We start from the raw sequence: 16,933 nt of genomic DNA on the forward strand, positions 1-16,933 counted from the left end.
GCTACTGAGAATAGTTTAAACATATTTGAAAACATAACTTTAAAGATTACTCAAGAGTATTTATTTGAAATTGTTGTATTTTTAACGGGAGACAACTAAAAATTTGGAATTTTCTCTTCTGCTATAATAATTTCTGCTATCTATAATTATGAATAAAAAAAAAATCGAACATTTGAGAGAGGTTCTTTACCGTCCTACCGACGAAGCTTCTTTATGATGCCGGAACAAGAGCGTTGTACAACTTTCAAGTCCACATTTCAAATGCATTAGCACTCTGTTGATCTTCAGTTATTTTTGCACCCGAGGAAATCAAAATCCCAAAAAATTTTCGATTGGACAAGATTGAGGTAGAATCGTTGGGTTGCGTATTAGGTGTACAAATATAATCGAGTGGTTGTTCAGGAACGTTTGTGATGATATTTTATCTGGCTAAAACACATATTTTTCATCGGTATGGTGTTTTTGAAGAAATTAAATTAAAATTTTGTTCAAACATTCACCGAGGGTTTGATTTGACACAGTCGAAACCGGAAGATTTTCGCTTTCAAAATGGTTTACCGGGAACTTTTTGCCAAAATTGTTAAACAGTTCATAGCGAACTGTACAATGCGCTTGCGGAATGCTTCTTGTTTGGACGCCATTTTGAACAGAACTGGGCATGCATAAACAAAACCAAAAATACTGGCATAAAGAGGAGAGAGAGCTTTCATATACATACTCTCATTACTCTTTGAGCATGTTTGTTGTAGAGTAAAAAAGCCTCGAAAAATATTCCAAGTTGTTGTCACCCGTTCTTTATTTATTTATTTACTATTTCCAACAGACATAAAATAAATTGTCCTAATGGCCCTAATACTAATACAAATATCTCCGAAAAATTGACAAAAATTTAGAACGTATAACCCGGTATGATTAAGTTGGTTATAATGATTTTGGACAGAAACAGGAAGTGTGTTCCTGATTTTCTGAAGAGCACTTTAAGGTGAAGCTCTTTATTATTGCTTCCATTCGATATCGTCTGGTTCACTGGCGCAGTGTGAGGGCCGGCCCCCCAGGATGGGGACCCCCATGAGACAAGGGTGACATTTTTATTTAATACTAGCTGACCCGGCAAACTTCGTCCCGCCTATTTTTGTGTTCGATGTACTAATTTTAAATATTCCAAATTCATTGATTCCTTACGATTTGTTTATATCGTTTGAAAAGATTGGTTTTATCGGAATGACAACATCCTCGACTTTTGGCTTTTGTACATCACCTCTATTCCGGAAATACTCATATTGAGTGGTATTCAGTTATTTTCCAGCAACTGAAAGTGGCCATTTTTGAATTTAAAATGGTGTCCAGGGTCAATACTTGGCTTTTATACATTATTTCAATGACGGCAATATCCATATGTAGTAGTATCCGGTTATTTTCAGCTGTTTCCCAGAAGTTGCCATCTTACAATTCAAAATGGTGTCTGCGGTCAATTTTTAGCTCCTTGCATCATTCTGGTGAAAGAAACACTCATATTGGGTGGTATTTGGTCACTTTAGGCTATTTTTCAGAAACCAGAAGTCGCCATCTTTAATTTTGATTTTAATTAGAAAATGGCATTTTGAGACAATTTCTGGCCCCTGGGCGTCATTCTGGTTAAAGAAACACTCATATTGGGTGTTATTTGGTCATTTTCGGCTGTTTTCCAGAAACCGAAAGTCACCATTTTAGAATTCAAAATGTGGTCTGTGGTCGATTCTAGCTGGTTCCAAAGAATCTCATATTGGATCGAAATCGGCCATTTTTGGCTGTTTTTCAGAAACCGGAAGTTGCCAATTCATAATGACGCCTGAGGTCAATTTTCAGTTCCTTGCATCATTCTGGTTCCGGAGATACTCATATTGGGTGGTATTTGGCCACTTTAGGCTGTTTTTCAGACACCGGAAGCCGCCATTTTTGAATTCAAAATGGTGTCTCTGACCGATTTTTAGCTTCTGTGCATCATTCTGGTTTTTGGCTTTTTTCCAGACACCGGAAGTTACCATCTCACAAATCTAAATGTTGTCTGAGGTCGATTTGTGACTTCAGTGCATCATTACGATTCCTGAATCACCCATATAAAGTGGTATTTGGTCATTTTCCGCTGTTTTTTAGAAACCGGAAGTCGCCATCTTGGACTTTAAAATGGTATTTGGAGACAATTTCTGAACTCTGAGCGTCATTCTGGTTAAAGAAACTCCCATATTGGGTAGTATTTGGTCATTTTCGGCTATTTTCCAGACACCGGAAGTCGCCATCTTACAATTAAAAATGTTGTCTGAGGTCGATTTGTGGCCTTAGTGCATCATCACGATTTCGGAAATACCCATATTGAGTGGTATTTGGTCATATCCCGCTGTTTTTCTAAAACCGGAAGTCGCCATCTTGGATTTCAAAATAGTATTTGGAGATGTTTTCCGGATAGAAACCGGTAGTTTTCATCTTAAATTTAATAATGGCGTCTGGAATCGAAAATTTCTCTTGCTCTCAAAAACCTCAACATATCGAATTTTGTTTTGATCATTTCTCGAGATGTGCAGAAATTTGTGTGGAACCCCTCCCTTCCAGAAGAAAGAGGGGTGTCGAAACATTATGGACATGTTTGTTACCCCTAAAAATATTCACCTGCCAAATTTGGTTCGTTCTCGAGATGTGCAGAAATTTGTGTTCCATTAGTTTGGAACCCCTCCCTCACATAAGAGGTAGGGGTGTCGAATTATTATGGACATATTTGTTACCTATAAAAACATTTACATGTCAAATTTGGTTCTATTTGGTTGATTGGTTCTCGAGCTGTGCGAAATTTATGTTTAATTTGTATGGGACCCCCCCCCCCCTTATAGAATAGGGAGCAGTGTCAAACCATTATGGATATATTTGTTACCCCTAAAACATCCACTTGCCAAATTTGGTTTCATTCACTTGGTTAGTTCTTGAGATGTGCAGCAATTTGTGTTTTATTTGTATGGAACCCCTCCCTTCCAGAAAAGGGAAGGGTGTCAAACCAATATGGACATATTTGTCACTCCTGAAAACATCCACATGCCAAATTTGGTTTCATTTGCTTGATTAGTTCTCGAGATGTGCATGAATTTGTGTTTCATTTGTATGGGACCCCTCCCTTCCAGAAGAGGGAGGTATCTCGAACTATCTTAGTCACCTGTCTCGGCCCCTAAAACCCCTATATACAAAATTTCACGACGATCGGTTTAGTCAGAGCTGCATGTTTATATGTTTCGATTGAAATATTATGTTTTTGTTGACTGATCACTTACTTTACTTTGCTTCATTTTTACGGCGAGAGACCGATTATCGATCCAATGACGAATGCAGAGTTCGTCGCCATGTAACTTGGTCTTGGGCTTCTGTCCTACAATCGCCTGTAATACCTATTATGCGGTAATTCTTGTCGATAGCATATATCGAATGAGTGCTGGGTCTACCCCGGCCGGAGTCGACAGCTTCTATCGGGATTCCTGCTAAATATAGTTTTTGTTGATCGTTCCTCCGCTTAACTATATCCGCCGATTTGTATATAGTCTAGTGGATTTGTGAGCTTGCCGATCATCCTCTTTTAGTGTATTTGCTTCATGGCCACCGAGAGAATCAGTGTTTCATAAAGTGCTAGTTTTGTACAAGTTGCAGGACCCTACATAATCTGGAGAAGGCCCTATTTGCGGCCGCTATACGCCTCTGAGATTACGCCACTCTATACACCGTGATATATTGCCAGTTTTACATGTGATGGAAAACCACGCATTTGTACAAAACTGCCACTAAATCTCGTCGTTTGTGCGATTAATTAAATAGTGATTCAAATGTTGATTATAGCCATAACGTATGCTTGGATAAGTTTCAGGATATTCGAAAATGCATCTTTTAATGTAGAATGATGAGTGATTAATCCACCAATGAGTGAGAAAGAAAATTTATTTTTTAATCAGATTGAGATAGACGCAAGGTGTCTTCGACAATGTTCTAGGTTATCTCAAACCAAGAAACTTTGCCGAAGACATCATGTTTCTATCTCTTACATTTTCGTTCGAACTTTTTTCTCAATTTTTCCCGAATTTTTAATTCTCCTACTAAGTTATCAGCCATTCAGAAATGCATTTGTCTTCTAAACTTTGCTATTTTTCATCTCCCAAAATAAAAATTTATTTGACATATTTGTAAAAATGCTTAGTTTTCCATCACACTCCTAAAAATTAAAAAATTTCAGCCCCCCACCACCCCATATTTGTAAAAATGCTTAGTTTTCCATCACACTCATAAAAATTAAAAGTAGGAGCCACTACAGTTTGGAAAACTCATCCATCGTCAGTTGCGCTGATGGTTATTTGTTAAAAATAAATATTATCTATTCGTTGAAAAGCAATGACGTTCGTATCCTGTTTCAATCGTACTTTATAGAGTGTTTTTTATTAAAATGCACTCTTCATAATACGCTTTTTATTTTTAATCACCTTATAGCATCACATGAAATTTTCCACTCTGGCTAAAACGTTTGTATTGTATTGTTAGTACAACCACGATAACTGAAACATTCAAGGAATAATCCTCTCTTTGTCAGCAATGTCCATTTACGCACCTCGTGGATACGTGTGCAAAAAACACTTGAATAAATACGTTTCCCGATCATTGGTTACACATTAGGTGCAAATTATTGTTACAAAAAATTGGCGCATATGTTAAATCATATAAATACGCTGAGCAACAGAACCAAGGTTATCAGTTCACGGCGAAAAACAGGAGAAGCTTAATTTCAAAATGAAATTCGCACTATTCTTTGGACTGTGTTTCTGTGTTCTGGCTGTAAGATTTTTTTTTTGCAAATGTAACTGACAATGTTTAACCCGAATTTTTTTCTAAGGTTTCACTAGCAGCGCCACAACCTCAACTTCTGTCTGGAGTTCTCTCATTGTTTGGTAATCTTATCAATGCGTTCATTACAACGTTCACCTCCCTTCTCGGCAACGTACAAACCCAAGTTGACAGCACGATCACTACACTGGCTGGCATCATTGCCAATATCAGTAGAAATGCCGGAACTGCTCTGAACACTGGTTTGAGCACTGCTCTCCAGAACGCCAACAATGCGCTGATCATAGCCTCGACCACGCTGAACAACCTGGCCAATACTGCTCTGACTAACATTTCATCTGCGTTGCAAGCACGACTCCAAACTGTTGTCGGCAACCTGCAGGCACTTATCTTGAAACTAAATGCAACGTTGGCTAACGCCGCTCACAATAGTACGGCAGCCAACAGCACCTTCGTGGCTAGCGTGCAGAATCTCACCACGGCGGTTCATGCTGCTGTACAGAATGTTACTGATACATTGGCTATCATTGTCGGTACTACCGTAGCAAACGCCGGAATAACGGCTGGCACTATTATTGGCGGCATCGGGGGACTGCTTGGGTCTATTTTTGGTTAATTGACAAAGATAATCTAATGAAACAGTAATAAATTGTATCGGGTGACTGCATCAAATACATGATTTTTGTTATTGATACGTTACGAGAAATTTTTATCAATTCCCTATTTACGATATCACGTCTGTCCTAACTTTAAAAGCGTAATATAGGGTGGGAAACCAATTTCAGGCAGCTTATGCAGCTATCTATGCATTAAGCCGAAATACTCGAAATGTGCAAGGTGATATACAAGCAAAAGTAGGGGTAAACAGGGTAAGACCGCCCTGCGGGGTAAGACCGCCCACCGTAGTTTCACTACCAAGTTATATAATAATTGAAAAATTTCCTTAATAGACATGTTACAATATAGTAACATAACATTTTGCACCCCTTTCTGCTTTGATAGTGCGCGAACGGTCACAGAAATAATCAAAATCAACATTTCAGCTGGCAACCGGTCAATGCGCTAGTGTTTTGCGGCAACGGGATTTAAGGCTTTATTGTCTAAAAGTCTATTGTTTCGTTTGTAAATACACGTTTAATCGGTTGCCTGAATCTGTCTTCTTTCGGAAATATCGAAAGCCGTGAGTAATCTTGTAATTTTGACTGCTTTTTCGGTGAAATATGAAAATGTTCCACTGGGGGTAAGGCCGCCCACTATAGATGGGGTAGAACCGCCACGTATACAACTGTTTGTTGATTTACTTCAAGACCCAAATGCCGCGACACTACAAAGGGAATATTGATAGGATCAGTACAGCGATTTCAAGCCACATAAGACAACGATGTTAATCGACTTTTCTAATAATATTTTTTTAACAAGACTAATTTTTGAAAGAAGTAAACTTGTGTAAAAGTTGTATTAATGAGCAAAAATAATTGTATAGCCAGGACGGTTTGTTTGATCGGTATGACGTAAAGGCAGAATTGAATATCTCGAAAAACCGCATTTTTGAAAAATGTATTTGTTGTGAAAACCAGAAAAAGGTACCTAAACATTGCATTGATTTGAACTTAAATAGTTAAAAAATAAAAAGAGTTAAAAAATTTTTCAGATTTTTTACAGTGTATATTTTTTTTATGAGAAAAAAAATACCATCTACAACTTTGCCAAAGACACAATACCAAAAAAATCAACCGTTTTGGCTCTAAAATCATTTGTTGTCCACAACAAATGATGGGCGATCTTACCCCGCTGGTGGGCGGGTTTACCCCGCATGAAAGAGATCTGCAAATTTTCAATGCATTTTTAAAATCGCTAAAAAAGCTGGAAAATAAACGAAAATATTTTAGTTCTATTTTTTTAGATGCGGGTATTGAATAGAAGAGTCTCTTGGCAAAGAAAAAATGAAATTGAAGCCGCAACTTTTTTTTCTATAAACTGAATTGCTTAAGGGGGCGGCCTTACCCCGCTTACCCTTTCTCTCTTTCAGTACTTTTCTTCAGATTATGACTTGATTCAACAAACTTTTACAATAATCAAGTTCCGAGGAGGACTATTTTAATCAACCTGAACGTATTTAGGTATCTAAAATTGAAACAGTTTGCAACTGGTTTGCAGTGAATTTTCTCTAGCGGCCAGACAACGACTACAGTTTGGTAGGGTTTTACGTTTGTTGTGATGAAGGAGATTACATATATTTTTGGAACAGATAGTTAAAGAGAGTTTTCATTTCCTTCATTGTAATTGTCAATATTGATTCAAATTCAAAAGTTAATCCGTTGCTTACCCTATGTAAGAAAAGCAATCGAAGACTAATTTTCCGGGTCAAAGAAACGCAGGTATAAAATTGAGAAATTTCAATCGTATTCAACATTACATTGATCGATAGAAGCGAAAAAAATGTTGTCCTAAAGCTCAAAATAGTTGCCCTAAAAAGATAATAGCTATTTTAACCATTCTTGAGAATTTAAGTGCCCCTAGTGTATGCAGAAGGGCGTCACAGTGCGGCAGACTAATTACTCTCCGGTTTCGTCGCTTCTACGTTGGCTTATGGGAAAACTCATTTAAGTCTCTGGAAAAGTAAGCTCCATAAGGGGCATAAAAATTCACGGAAATGGTTAAAAACCTATAATCTCCCATTTTTTGTAGTTTGAGCTCTAGGGCAAAACCTGTGTCTACCAATGTTATTATCAGTTTTTTTCTGATGTTTTTTTTATAAAAAAAAACACATGAGATCATAAATGTAATATATTTAATCAAGCGTATAAAAATGATTATAAACGAACATTCTAACAACAAAGGATTACCATTGTCAAGCCTTGAAACTGCGAAACTTGCAGACCGATAGATTCTTAAAAATATAAAATACGAGAAAAATTCTATTTTCGAGCTATGAGTGCTTCCTTTCATAAGCAAGCATATCGATCAGTCTTTCAAACTCCAACTGAATAATCAGATCTTCTGCGTAACGTAACTGCGTAACAATCGACCATTTGTTAAGCATTTGACCTGGGTATGCTCTTGAAAATTCACCATTATAAAACGGGTGCTACTTTAAGTAAGGCATCAGTTTAACCAGAATTCTATAAGAACAAGAAACATCTTAGCAATGAAACTGACACTATTTTTCGCGGTGTGCTTCTGTTTCCTAGCAGTAGGTAATATTCTTGCCAAAACTTACATCTGTCTAACTTATGACTACTCTTGAAGGTTTCGCTGGCTGCTCCCAAACCGCAGTTTTTCTCTGGAATCGTGTCGTTGTTCGGAAATTTGTTTAACGCGTTCATTACTACTTTCACGAACGTCCTGAGTAGCGTTCAGGTACAGGTTAACAGTACTATAACGGCGATATCAGGTATTTTTGCGAATGTTAGCAAAAATGCAGGAACCGTTTTGAAAACGGCTCTCAAAAACGCCAACACAACCCTGTTCAACGTTCAAACTACACTGGCGACTGTGGCTAATACCACTCTGACCAATATTTCGACGGCTTTGCAAACGCAACTGCATAACGCCGTTGTTAATCTGCAAACATTGGTTCAACAATTGAATGCTACCTTAAGTGCTGTTGCTAACAATACAGCCGCGGCAAACAGTACCTTCGTAGCCAACTTGAACAACATAACAGAAACGGTGGATGCTGCAGTGAAAAACGTTTCGACTACTTTGGCTACCATCATCGGGAACACGGTGACAAACACGGGTAGCACAATTGGTACAGTAATTACGGATGTTGGCAGTTTCTTTGGTAATTTGTTTTCGTCTATTTTCGGATAAAAATGGTTGTCGAATAAAGTTCGTTGATAATTAATCTTTGTTTATAATATAATACTTTTCACGTCCTATGTATTGGTCAGTAATTTTTTGGTGTTTTTTTTTCTCACTGTATCTGTATGTATCATCTGAAAACGTTTGACTAAAATTATTCAACATAAAAAGAGCGAATGTTTGTTCCAAAATTTACTAAGCAAGGTGTATGTGTTAACCCATCTTATGGTTCGACATTGTATCTTGAACAAATTTTATCCCCGCAATAAATTACTTATCTGCAGCAACAAAATTGAAAGGAAAGTCTCTTACTATTTCCGAATAATAAATGAAAAGAGTTAATATTAAGGTTTTTTTCTTAACCAATAAAAAACTGTTGGTTGACAGTGTATTTGGTTACATAAACTTTCAAGCGAACGGAACTATTTCATTGCAAATTTGAGAAAATGAACGCCAAAGAAGGTTTACGGTTTTGTTGCTCGCCCAAAAGACACCGAAGAAGATTTCGAGGGTAAAAGGATGCTATTTGGATACAGTTTATCTCAACAAAAATTCTCTGTGGGATGGTCCTAAGCAGCGGAACTCGGAAGATGGTGGTCCGCGGTTTGCACGTACTCTAAATGGTAATTTAGAGAAAAATTGGTTCGCACGAAGATTCTTCGCTAGGCTGACCAGATTTTCTCGGGATTAAAACGGGACAAATGGGATCAAAAACGGGACACATGATAAAATTGATTTTTGAAAATTTTTACCAATCAAAGCATACAAACAATTATTCATTTCTTTGATGAACTTGCCCGATCCTAAAGAGTGTGATTTTTTGCAATGAGTTCCTGAAATTCGTCACATGATGATCGAGATTTTGACTAACAAATCAACTTTCAATCGCGACTTTTTCATCAATTCACGATAGGAGATGTCCTTCCAGTGGTGCGGTACTGTCAGGAAAGATCAAAACGTACTCACTAATATTAGAAAATCCTGGCTGCTTGGAATAAGTTTCCATTTAGAAAAATTTCAATGCAAAGCTCTATTTTTAAAAGATTTTTTCAAGGAGTATCCGAAAACGGTACAAAATGGCAAAAAGACGGGACGGTTAAAAACAGTCGAAAAAACGGTACTGTCCCGTTCAAAACGGTACGTCTGGTCAGCCTATTTGTACCTGATTGCAATACCTTCCAATGTGTTATCTTTCTTGTTCGTTTGGCTAGGATTTTGACAGGTTCGTTTGGCTCACAACATTCTCTTCGCATATCTCTCCCTCTGAGTATTGCTAGGTCTAACCACACATTTTTGCCAGCTCTGGAAGGTTTGTTTACAAGATGTTAGAAATAAGAGCGATAAATTAGGGCCTTAGACGCGCCTATGCTATTGAACTGGGTTTGGATATGACATATTTTTGGCTCCGTATTTCATTTCGAACCCACCGTGGTCGCATAAAGTCACATGTTATTTTTGGGTCATGAAAAGATGGCGTTTTTTCTTAGGCTTGGATGAATCGAACTTTTTTGGTTCTTATAAAGATTGTGGCCTATTCATTAGAAAGCGCATGAGAAACTAATAATAATAAACATATTTCTATCAGAGTTCCGAAATTCCGAAAAGCATTAAAACAAAAACCTCTTTCGGCTCCATCGAAAATAAATCTAAGTCCGCAAAATTTACTGGCAAATGAATTCAAACAAATCAACAGTAACAAAGAAATCAAAGTAGGAAAATTGTTCAATCTTTTATTTTGGAATTTTAAGAAGTTCTCTGCGTTTTCTGAGTTACAAAAAGAGCTTTTGTATTTGTGAAAGCTCGCTTCACCTTGTTCATCTATAAAAGTTTTCATATATTTGGCCATATATTTTGGCCATCTTTTTGTTTTGAAACCAAAATCGCCTCTAACGCAAAAACAGATCCAAAATCGGTTGCATTCGATATAATGGAGATAAGAAATCAATCAAAAAAACCGAGTAGAATTACAGTGAGCTTTGTTGTGTAACGCAAAAGTCTAACACTTTTCCTTCTCAAGTTTTATTGCTCAAGAATTTAGCCTAGTGTTATTTTACTTTTTTTTTGAAAATGAAGCAGAAGCAAAATGCAAATGCGATGCATTGAGTTACAGGTCAACCAAATTTTTCAGCGTAGCTACTAAGTCATTAAAGTTGTTTTTATTTCTTGCATCAACCACGGCATATTAACAAGCAATTCCATCTCGTTTATCTCCGTAGGACTTTCGCGTGCTGAAAATACTTCCCAGCGATCTGGACGAAGTGGAAGACATAAAACAAGTCGGCAATGAGTACTATTTTAAAAAAGACATCGAAGTGATTGATGACTCGGAGAACGAAATCATCCCTGGTCGCTCTAGGAACGACAGCGCACAGTTTTCGGAAACGCTGGACATCGTGGTCCTTCCACAGCCCGCCAAGGATGTCGACGTGTACGAGAGCAATCTAGACCCGTCCTTAACGATAGCCGATAACGTTGGTAAAACCACTGTAAATATGATAGAATTGATTTCCCCAACCATAGGTACGGGGTCAGTGAGCACTACTAGTCAAAAGCAAACATATCTAGATGTAAGTGTACATTCAACTGCAGTCACAGTTACCGGCATGGTGAATGAGGGTCGTGCCACTTTGAAGACAGGATCGGGGCCTTCCACGCCTCTGACCACTATGATGATGGCCGGTGGTGTGGAAGGCAAAAAGAGTACAGTAAAATATCCGGATGTAGGGTCGAATGAAATCGAAGGTATCGTCAGATTTTCAAACAAAAGCGAGGACGAAGATGGATTTAACTTCAACAACAGAACATTTAAAAAGATGCAAGATGCTGTTTTAAAGGAAATCAGTGAAAAAGAACCGGCAGGTAGCAACGGTTATCCAGTGAACTATGACTTTAATGATGGCGATGATGAGGAGGAGGACAATGATGACAATGACGATGACGATTATGACGAATCGGATAAGAGAAGCCACAGGAAATATATCAGGTGAGCAGGCATGTTTTTTTTTTTTTTGTTCGAAGGAAGATTGTGAATGGAATTTTGAGATATGGTTTACGGTATTCGTATGAATTCAAATTTGAAATTATTCCATTTGATCAAGAAAATTACTAATGATACAATGCACTATCATTTTTGTCTTTTTCGGCTTTATACATTTAAAAATGGATATCCAATGAATGCACACTACAAGCACAGACTAACAGACATAACACTTTGAACAAATTTTCAATAAAATCATCGTTCGAATGGTTCGAAATGTTACGTTAGTGATATTAGCACCATGCACTGTTCGCGCTGCGTTTTGTATTTCGACGTGCAGGTGGCAAATTGAGAATCACAAAATATGTATTAGATTGCATGATAGCGCCCTAGACTATGTTATGCGACTGGAGATGAGAGATCTGGCAATGGAGCTAGATTTCAGTGTAATGTCTGTTAGTCTGTGCTACTAGTATTATCCATGAGCCATTTGAAATCCATTTAATTTCAATTGTTTGACCGTTTACGAATACAATCAGGGTTTTTTACGCGGATTTTTAAGATTTTTTTACGCGGATTTTTTAATTACCGCGGTTTTTTACGCGATATTGCGCTTATTAAAAACAAATCGAATTAACGTGAGTTGGGAACCAAAAACGTCGAAAAAGTGTTTATTGAGTGAAAGACTTAGTCAAAAAATCACAGGAGGCTTGTGTGCAAAGCCACGAGCGCGAGGTTGAAGTAGAATACTTTTACACTGCTACGGCTGCACATTAACCTACGGCCGGGCGAAACGGTTCACGCCGCTTTTCGCGTTTAGCCTGGCAGAGGCCTAATGTGCACGGCCAACAGAATAGAAAGGTGTTTTCACATTGAAAATTAGACACGGCTTTACTGGAGTAAGTGTTGGCAAATGCATCTACCGCTAATACCGCCGCTATCGTACGAAAGCGCTTCGTTTCATGTGGGGAATAATATCAACAACGAAAAATGACGCGCGTCTAAGCACACCCGAACTGTTTCGCCATGCCGCTTCCATTTACTTCCTTATAACATCCGCCTCATGGAAGTACCGGCTGCACCTACCGCTGAGGCTGTTACCATACTGCTACTGGTACCCAAAACTATTAACTCTTCAAATTAAGTGTTTTATTTGTCCTCAAAATATTACTGACAGTAATATTCTTATGAACAAAATGATCCAACTTATCCATTAGAGGAAGTGCCGGCTGATGTACGGTAAAAATCTCGCCCGATCGCTCGCGTTGGCTTTCGTTCTCAGGCAGAGACCTGAGACGTGATGACCAACCACAGGGCAAGTGATTTGTTTAATTTGAAGGCAGCCATAGGCGCAACCCGCTGATATATTCTGTTACCGCTGAGTGCTGATATCTGCTGCTGCTGCTGTCAACGTTGTGGACGGTCCATCCAGCTCACCTTCCGACTAATGAATGTAGCTAGTATTATTATTATTATTGATTTTATTGAGGTTTTAACATAGGAGTCATTCACCTCCTTACACAAATTTACATTTTTAGTTTATCACAAAAAATCTTAATATCTATATCTTTTTATATAAAAAAAATCTTAATATCTATATCTTTTTATAAAAAAAATCTTTATATCTATATTTTTTTATAAAGGTCAGTGTCTTTAAGGTATTTTATTAAGTTTTTTTCGTTAGGCAGTGACAAAGCTTCTTCCAAAGTATTGGGAATGTTGTTGTTAAATCGTTCGGTATCAAAAGCTCTACAGTCAGTTATGATATGGTGTATGGTAAGGGGGGAGCCACAAGTAATACAATTAGGGGGATTAGTTTTATCTAGTCTATAACTGTGGGTAAGGCGTGTGTGGCCAATACGTAAGCGGGTTAAAATACAGCCGGGATTTTATTGTCGGGCCAACAAAGAGTTGACAGTTTGAACCTTCTTAGACTACATGAAGTGTTTTTAAACCATTCGATATCCCAAGAGTCCCTTATTCTGTTTCTAGCCCATCTTGAGACATCAATAGTGGGGAGAGGAAGTAAATCAACCGGTTTTTCTCGACCTGAACCGGCAAGCTTGTCAGCAACTTCATTGCCATTAATTCCAGAGTGTCCGGGAACCCAGCAGAGAGTCACTTTATTACTAATGGACGTTAGTTCAGTTTTAGTTAGCCAAGGATGGGAGGATGAATCAGAATTTAAAGTCTGCAGGCAACTGGCTGAATCGCTGAATATGACAGTTTTTTTATTGGGGTCTAGGGATATTTCGGAGGCTTTCATTAGGGCGAAGGCCTCGGCACTGTAGATGCTAGAGATAGAGGGGAGAGAGGAACTTATATTCAAGTTTAAGGATTCCGAAAATATACCATAACCAACCTTGCCGTCGGCTACAGATCCGTCAGTATATATGTGGTGGTAGTTCTGATATTTGTCGGAAACTAATTGATGGAAGTGCTGTTGAACTATGGAAGGAGTGTAACCTGCTTTTAAAGTGTTGAGAATAGAGAGGTCTATGGAAGGGGAGGGTTGGTTCCAAGGTCGGTTTTTAGTTCTAGGTAATATAGCAATCGGTGGAAGATTAGAGCGGGTTGTAGATTGGAAAAGTTGTAAAGTTCTATTTACCAGGGGAACGTCGCTTTGACCGGTAATGCTCAACCATCGAATGGATTTCCTGACAAGGCAAAAAAGAAGATAGTATTTGAAAGGCAGTTGACCACATTCTGCCATGATAGCAGATGTAGGGCTAGTGATGAAAGCACCTGAAGTAGAACGAATGGCGCGATTGTACAGCGGAAGGAGTCTTCCTAATACTGATTCACCTCCTCTACTGTAGAGTCCAACTCCATAGAAGATTTTAGGAAGCAGCCAAGCATTTACAAGTTTGAGCATAGTGGACCTATGGGCATAGGATCGAGATCCAATTATCTTGATGACCCGCATTTTATTTATGGTATCTTTTCTAACAGCATTAGCATGTTCTTTAAAATTGAGACGTCTATCAAGATATACACCAAGAATTTTGAGAGTTGGTTTACTGGGGATAATTACTTGATTAAGTTTAATATCTCGAAGCTTACTTATACCTTTTCTATTGGAACTAATGTGAAGCAGCTGGGATTTTTCGGGAGAGATGGTAAAACCTATTTCATCAGCCCAATGAGCTACGGTGTTAACCGCAGATTGTAGTCTATTACGGGCTAAGGATTTGAAAGGGTTGAAGGAAAGTAACAAAATATCATCGGCAAAAACAAAGATATGGATGTTGTTAGGGATGATTTCAAAAAGAGACTGCATACAAATGAGGAAAAGAGTAGGGGATAGCACTGAACCTTGGGGTATACCATTTTCTTGTAGTCTGGTTTCGGATTGTGTGTTTCCAATGAGTACCTTAAACTTCCTGTTTTCCAGGAAATTTCGAATGAAGAGACCCATGCGGCCTTTAATGCCCCATTCTTCCAAGGATTTCAACATAGTGTAACGCCATGTACGATCGAAAGCTTTCGACAAGTCGAGCGAGACACAATCACCATGATGGCCCCGTTGAAGGTGACTCTCAATAAGATCTTCCAGTTCAGTGAAATAATCATCGGTTCCTTTGTCTGGGCGAAAAGCAAACTGGTTGTGTATCGATTAGTGGTTTGATTTGAAGGGCAAGCCATAATTGGGTAGTTTAAAAGATGAGTCAGTGGAGAAGAGATAATCGGGATTGGAAGAACTGTCAACTTCAACGGTCATTTGTTCCGATGATTTTTTAACTAAAGGGGGAATGATTTCAGTGGTAGGGTGTCTTTTGTAGGCAGTTTTAGAGTTTGATACCGGAAGTAAATTCACTTTGGAAGAAGTGTCACTTACCTTTACTGTCTTAGCTGTTTGCAGACTAGAGTCAGTGTCCATCTCGTCTTCGATGTCCTGGTCGGTTCCCTCAATCACAATCTTCTTCTTCTGTTGTTTCTTCTGCTTCTTGTCTTTTTTAGTCTGCTCGAGTTCCTTAATTCTACTGGTTAGGTTGGCCACGGTATCCATCAGCTTCTGGATCATGTCGTCCTTCTGTTTGATCAGGTTTGCTACTGCATTGTTATCGTTGATTTTCAGTCGCTGTTGAACTTTGCTCACTTCGGCGTAAGATCCTGCCCCTGCGTTGAATTGCTTGACGGCTTCTTTGTAGTCGATTCCTTTCGTCACTCTGATTCTGGTGATTTCTTTTTCGGCTAGGTAGACTGGGCATTTCCTGCTGGAAGGTCCATGTTCTCCTTTGCAATTAAGGCAGTAGGGCTTATTCTTGCATTCCTCATCAAAGTCATGCACTTTCGAACAGTTTCGGCATCGAGCGGCAGCTTTGCAACGATTTTTAGTATGTCCATATTTGTAGCACGTGAAACAAATCGTCGGCTCAGGAATAAACACTCGAGTTTTAATTCTCAGTGGACCAACCTTGATGACTTCCGGGATGGTGGTGTTCTCGATAGTTAGGACCACCGTAGGGAGGTTTTGTTTCTTTCCATCTACGAGCCCAGTGAATCGTTTGGCAGCAATAACTCCTTGGCTTTTAAACTCTTCCACTAATTCAGTTTCGCTCATCTTTACGATTTCACGACAGGTAATAACACAGCGTCTCTTATTGAGTGTTGGGTGTAAAATCACAGAGACGGCCACGCTCGGTTGTCCCACATCTTGTTTCAGTTCTTTTAATGCAAGAAGTTTTCGCACTTGTTCCGGGTTTCGCACTCGCAATACAAATCTTTTTCCATCATTCTCCGTAGTTGCTCCTTCAATCTCACCAACGCAGGCTTCCAGACATTTTCCGACCAAGAAGGGGTTTAATTCCGCTCTGTCGTCAGCTTCCAGTTGCAGAATGTTAAGTTGACCAAATTTATTATTATACATCCATTGAGGCACAGTTCCAATCTCAGGATATTGGCTACCTGGATCCCAGCACGCCGCCGCCGCCATCAGTTGTGTTCTCTTTTTGCACTTCCTATTCGCTGTATGTAGTCTGTTACTTTTCTATTCGAGAAATATACAGCGATGGTTGACAAAATCACAAAATATTGCAGGTAAATGCTACACTAGCAAAATAACTTTGACGAACAATCCGAAAAACAAGCCTGTATCGCTTGAATGCCAAGCATCGACTGAATGTAGCTAGTTTTCCCAGAAACACTCTTTTATAGCCGAAAGGTGCTACGTAATAGGCCACGCCCTATCAGTTCAGTTGTTCCATTCGATAATGTTCTTCAGACAATTTATTCCACAATTTGCATTTGATTTTTGTATCCAGCGAATAAACACCAATGGTACTCTCACACACGCAACGGTTTTAA

At 38.7% G+C, this 16,933-nt stretch overlaps 3 protein-coding genes across 3 annotated transcripts in view; all 3 read left to right on the plus strand.

The window, feature by feature from the left end:
• LOC129731601 (uncharacterized) overlaps positions 1-16,933 on the plus strand; it is a 148,023-nt gene that overhangs the window by 112,950 nt on the left and 18,140 nt on the right. The window contains exon 6 of the mRNA XM_055691715.1: positions 10,866-11,632. Within this exon, the coding sequence (XP_055547690.1) occupies positions 10,866-11,632 (767 nt within the window). The remainder of the gene's footprint in view (positions 1-10,865; positions 11,633-16,933) is intronic.
• On the plus strand, positions 4,755-5,514 carry LOC129731608 (uncharacterized). The gene is made up of 2 exons (XM_055691728.1): positions 4,755-4,833; positions 4,892-5,514. Exons 1-2 carry the CDS (start codon positions 4,789-4,791, stop codon positions 5,456-5,458), a joined length of 612 nt encoding a protein of 203 aa, XP_055547703.1. The 5' UTR covers positions 4,755-4,788; the 3' UTR covers positions 5,459-5,514.
• Positions 7,962-8,692, plus strand: LOC129731609 (uncharacterized). The gene is made up of 2 exons (XM_055691729.1): positions 7,962-8,035; positions 8,092-8,692. The coding sequence occupies exons 1-2, from the start codon at positions 7,991-7,993 to the stop codon at positions 8,656-8,658; spliced, it is 612 nt and encodes a 203-aa protein (XP_055547704.1). The 5' UTR covers positions 7,962-7,990; the 3' UTR covers positions 8,659-8,692.

Source organism: Wyeomyia smithii, chromosome 3, assembly GCF_029784165.1.
Source record: "Wyeomyia smithii strain HCP4-BCI-WySm-NY-G18 chromosome 3, ASM2978416v1, whole genome shotgun sequence".
In the NCBI taxonomy this organism is placed as follows: domain Eukaryota; kingdom Metazoa; phylum Arthropoda; class Insecta; order Diptera; family Culicidae; genus Wyeomyia; species Wyeomyia smithii.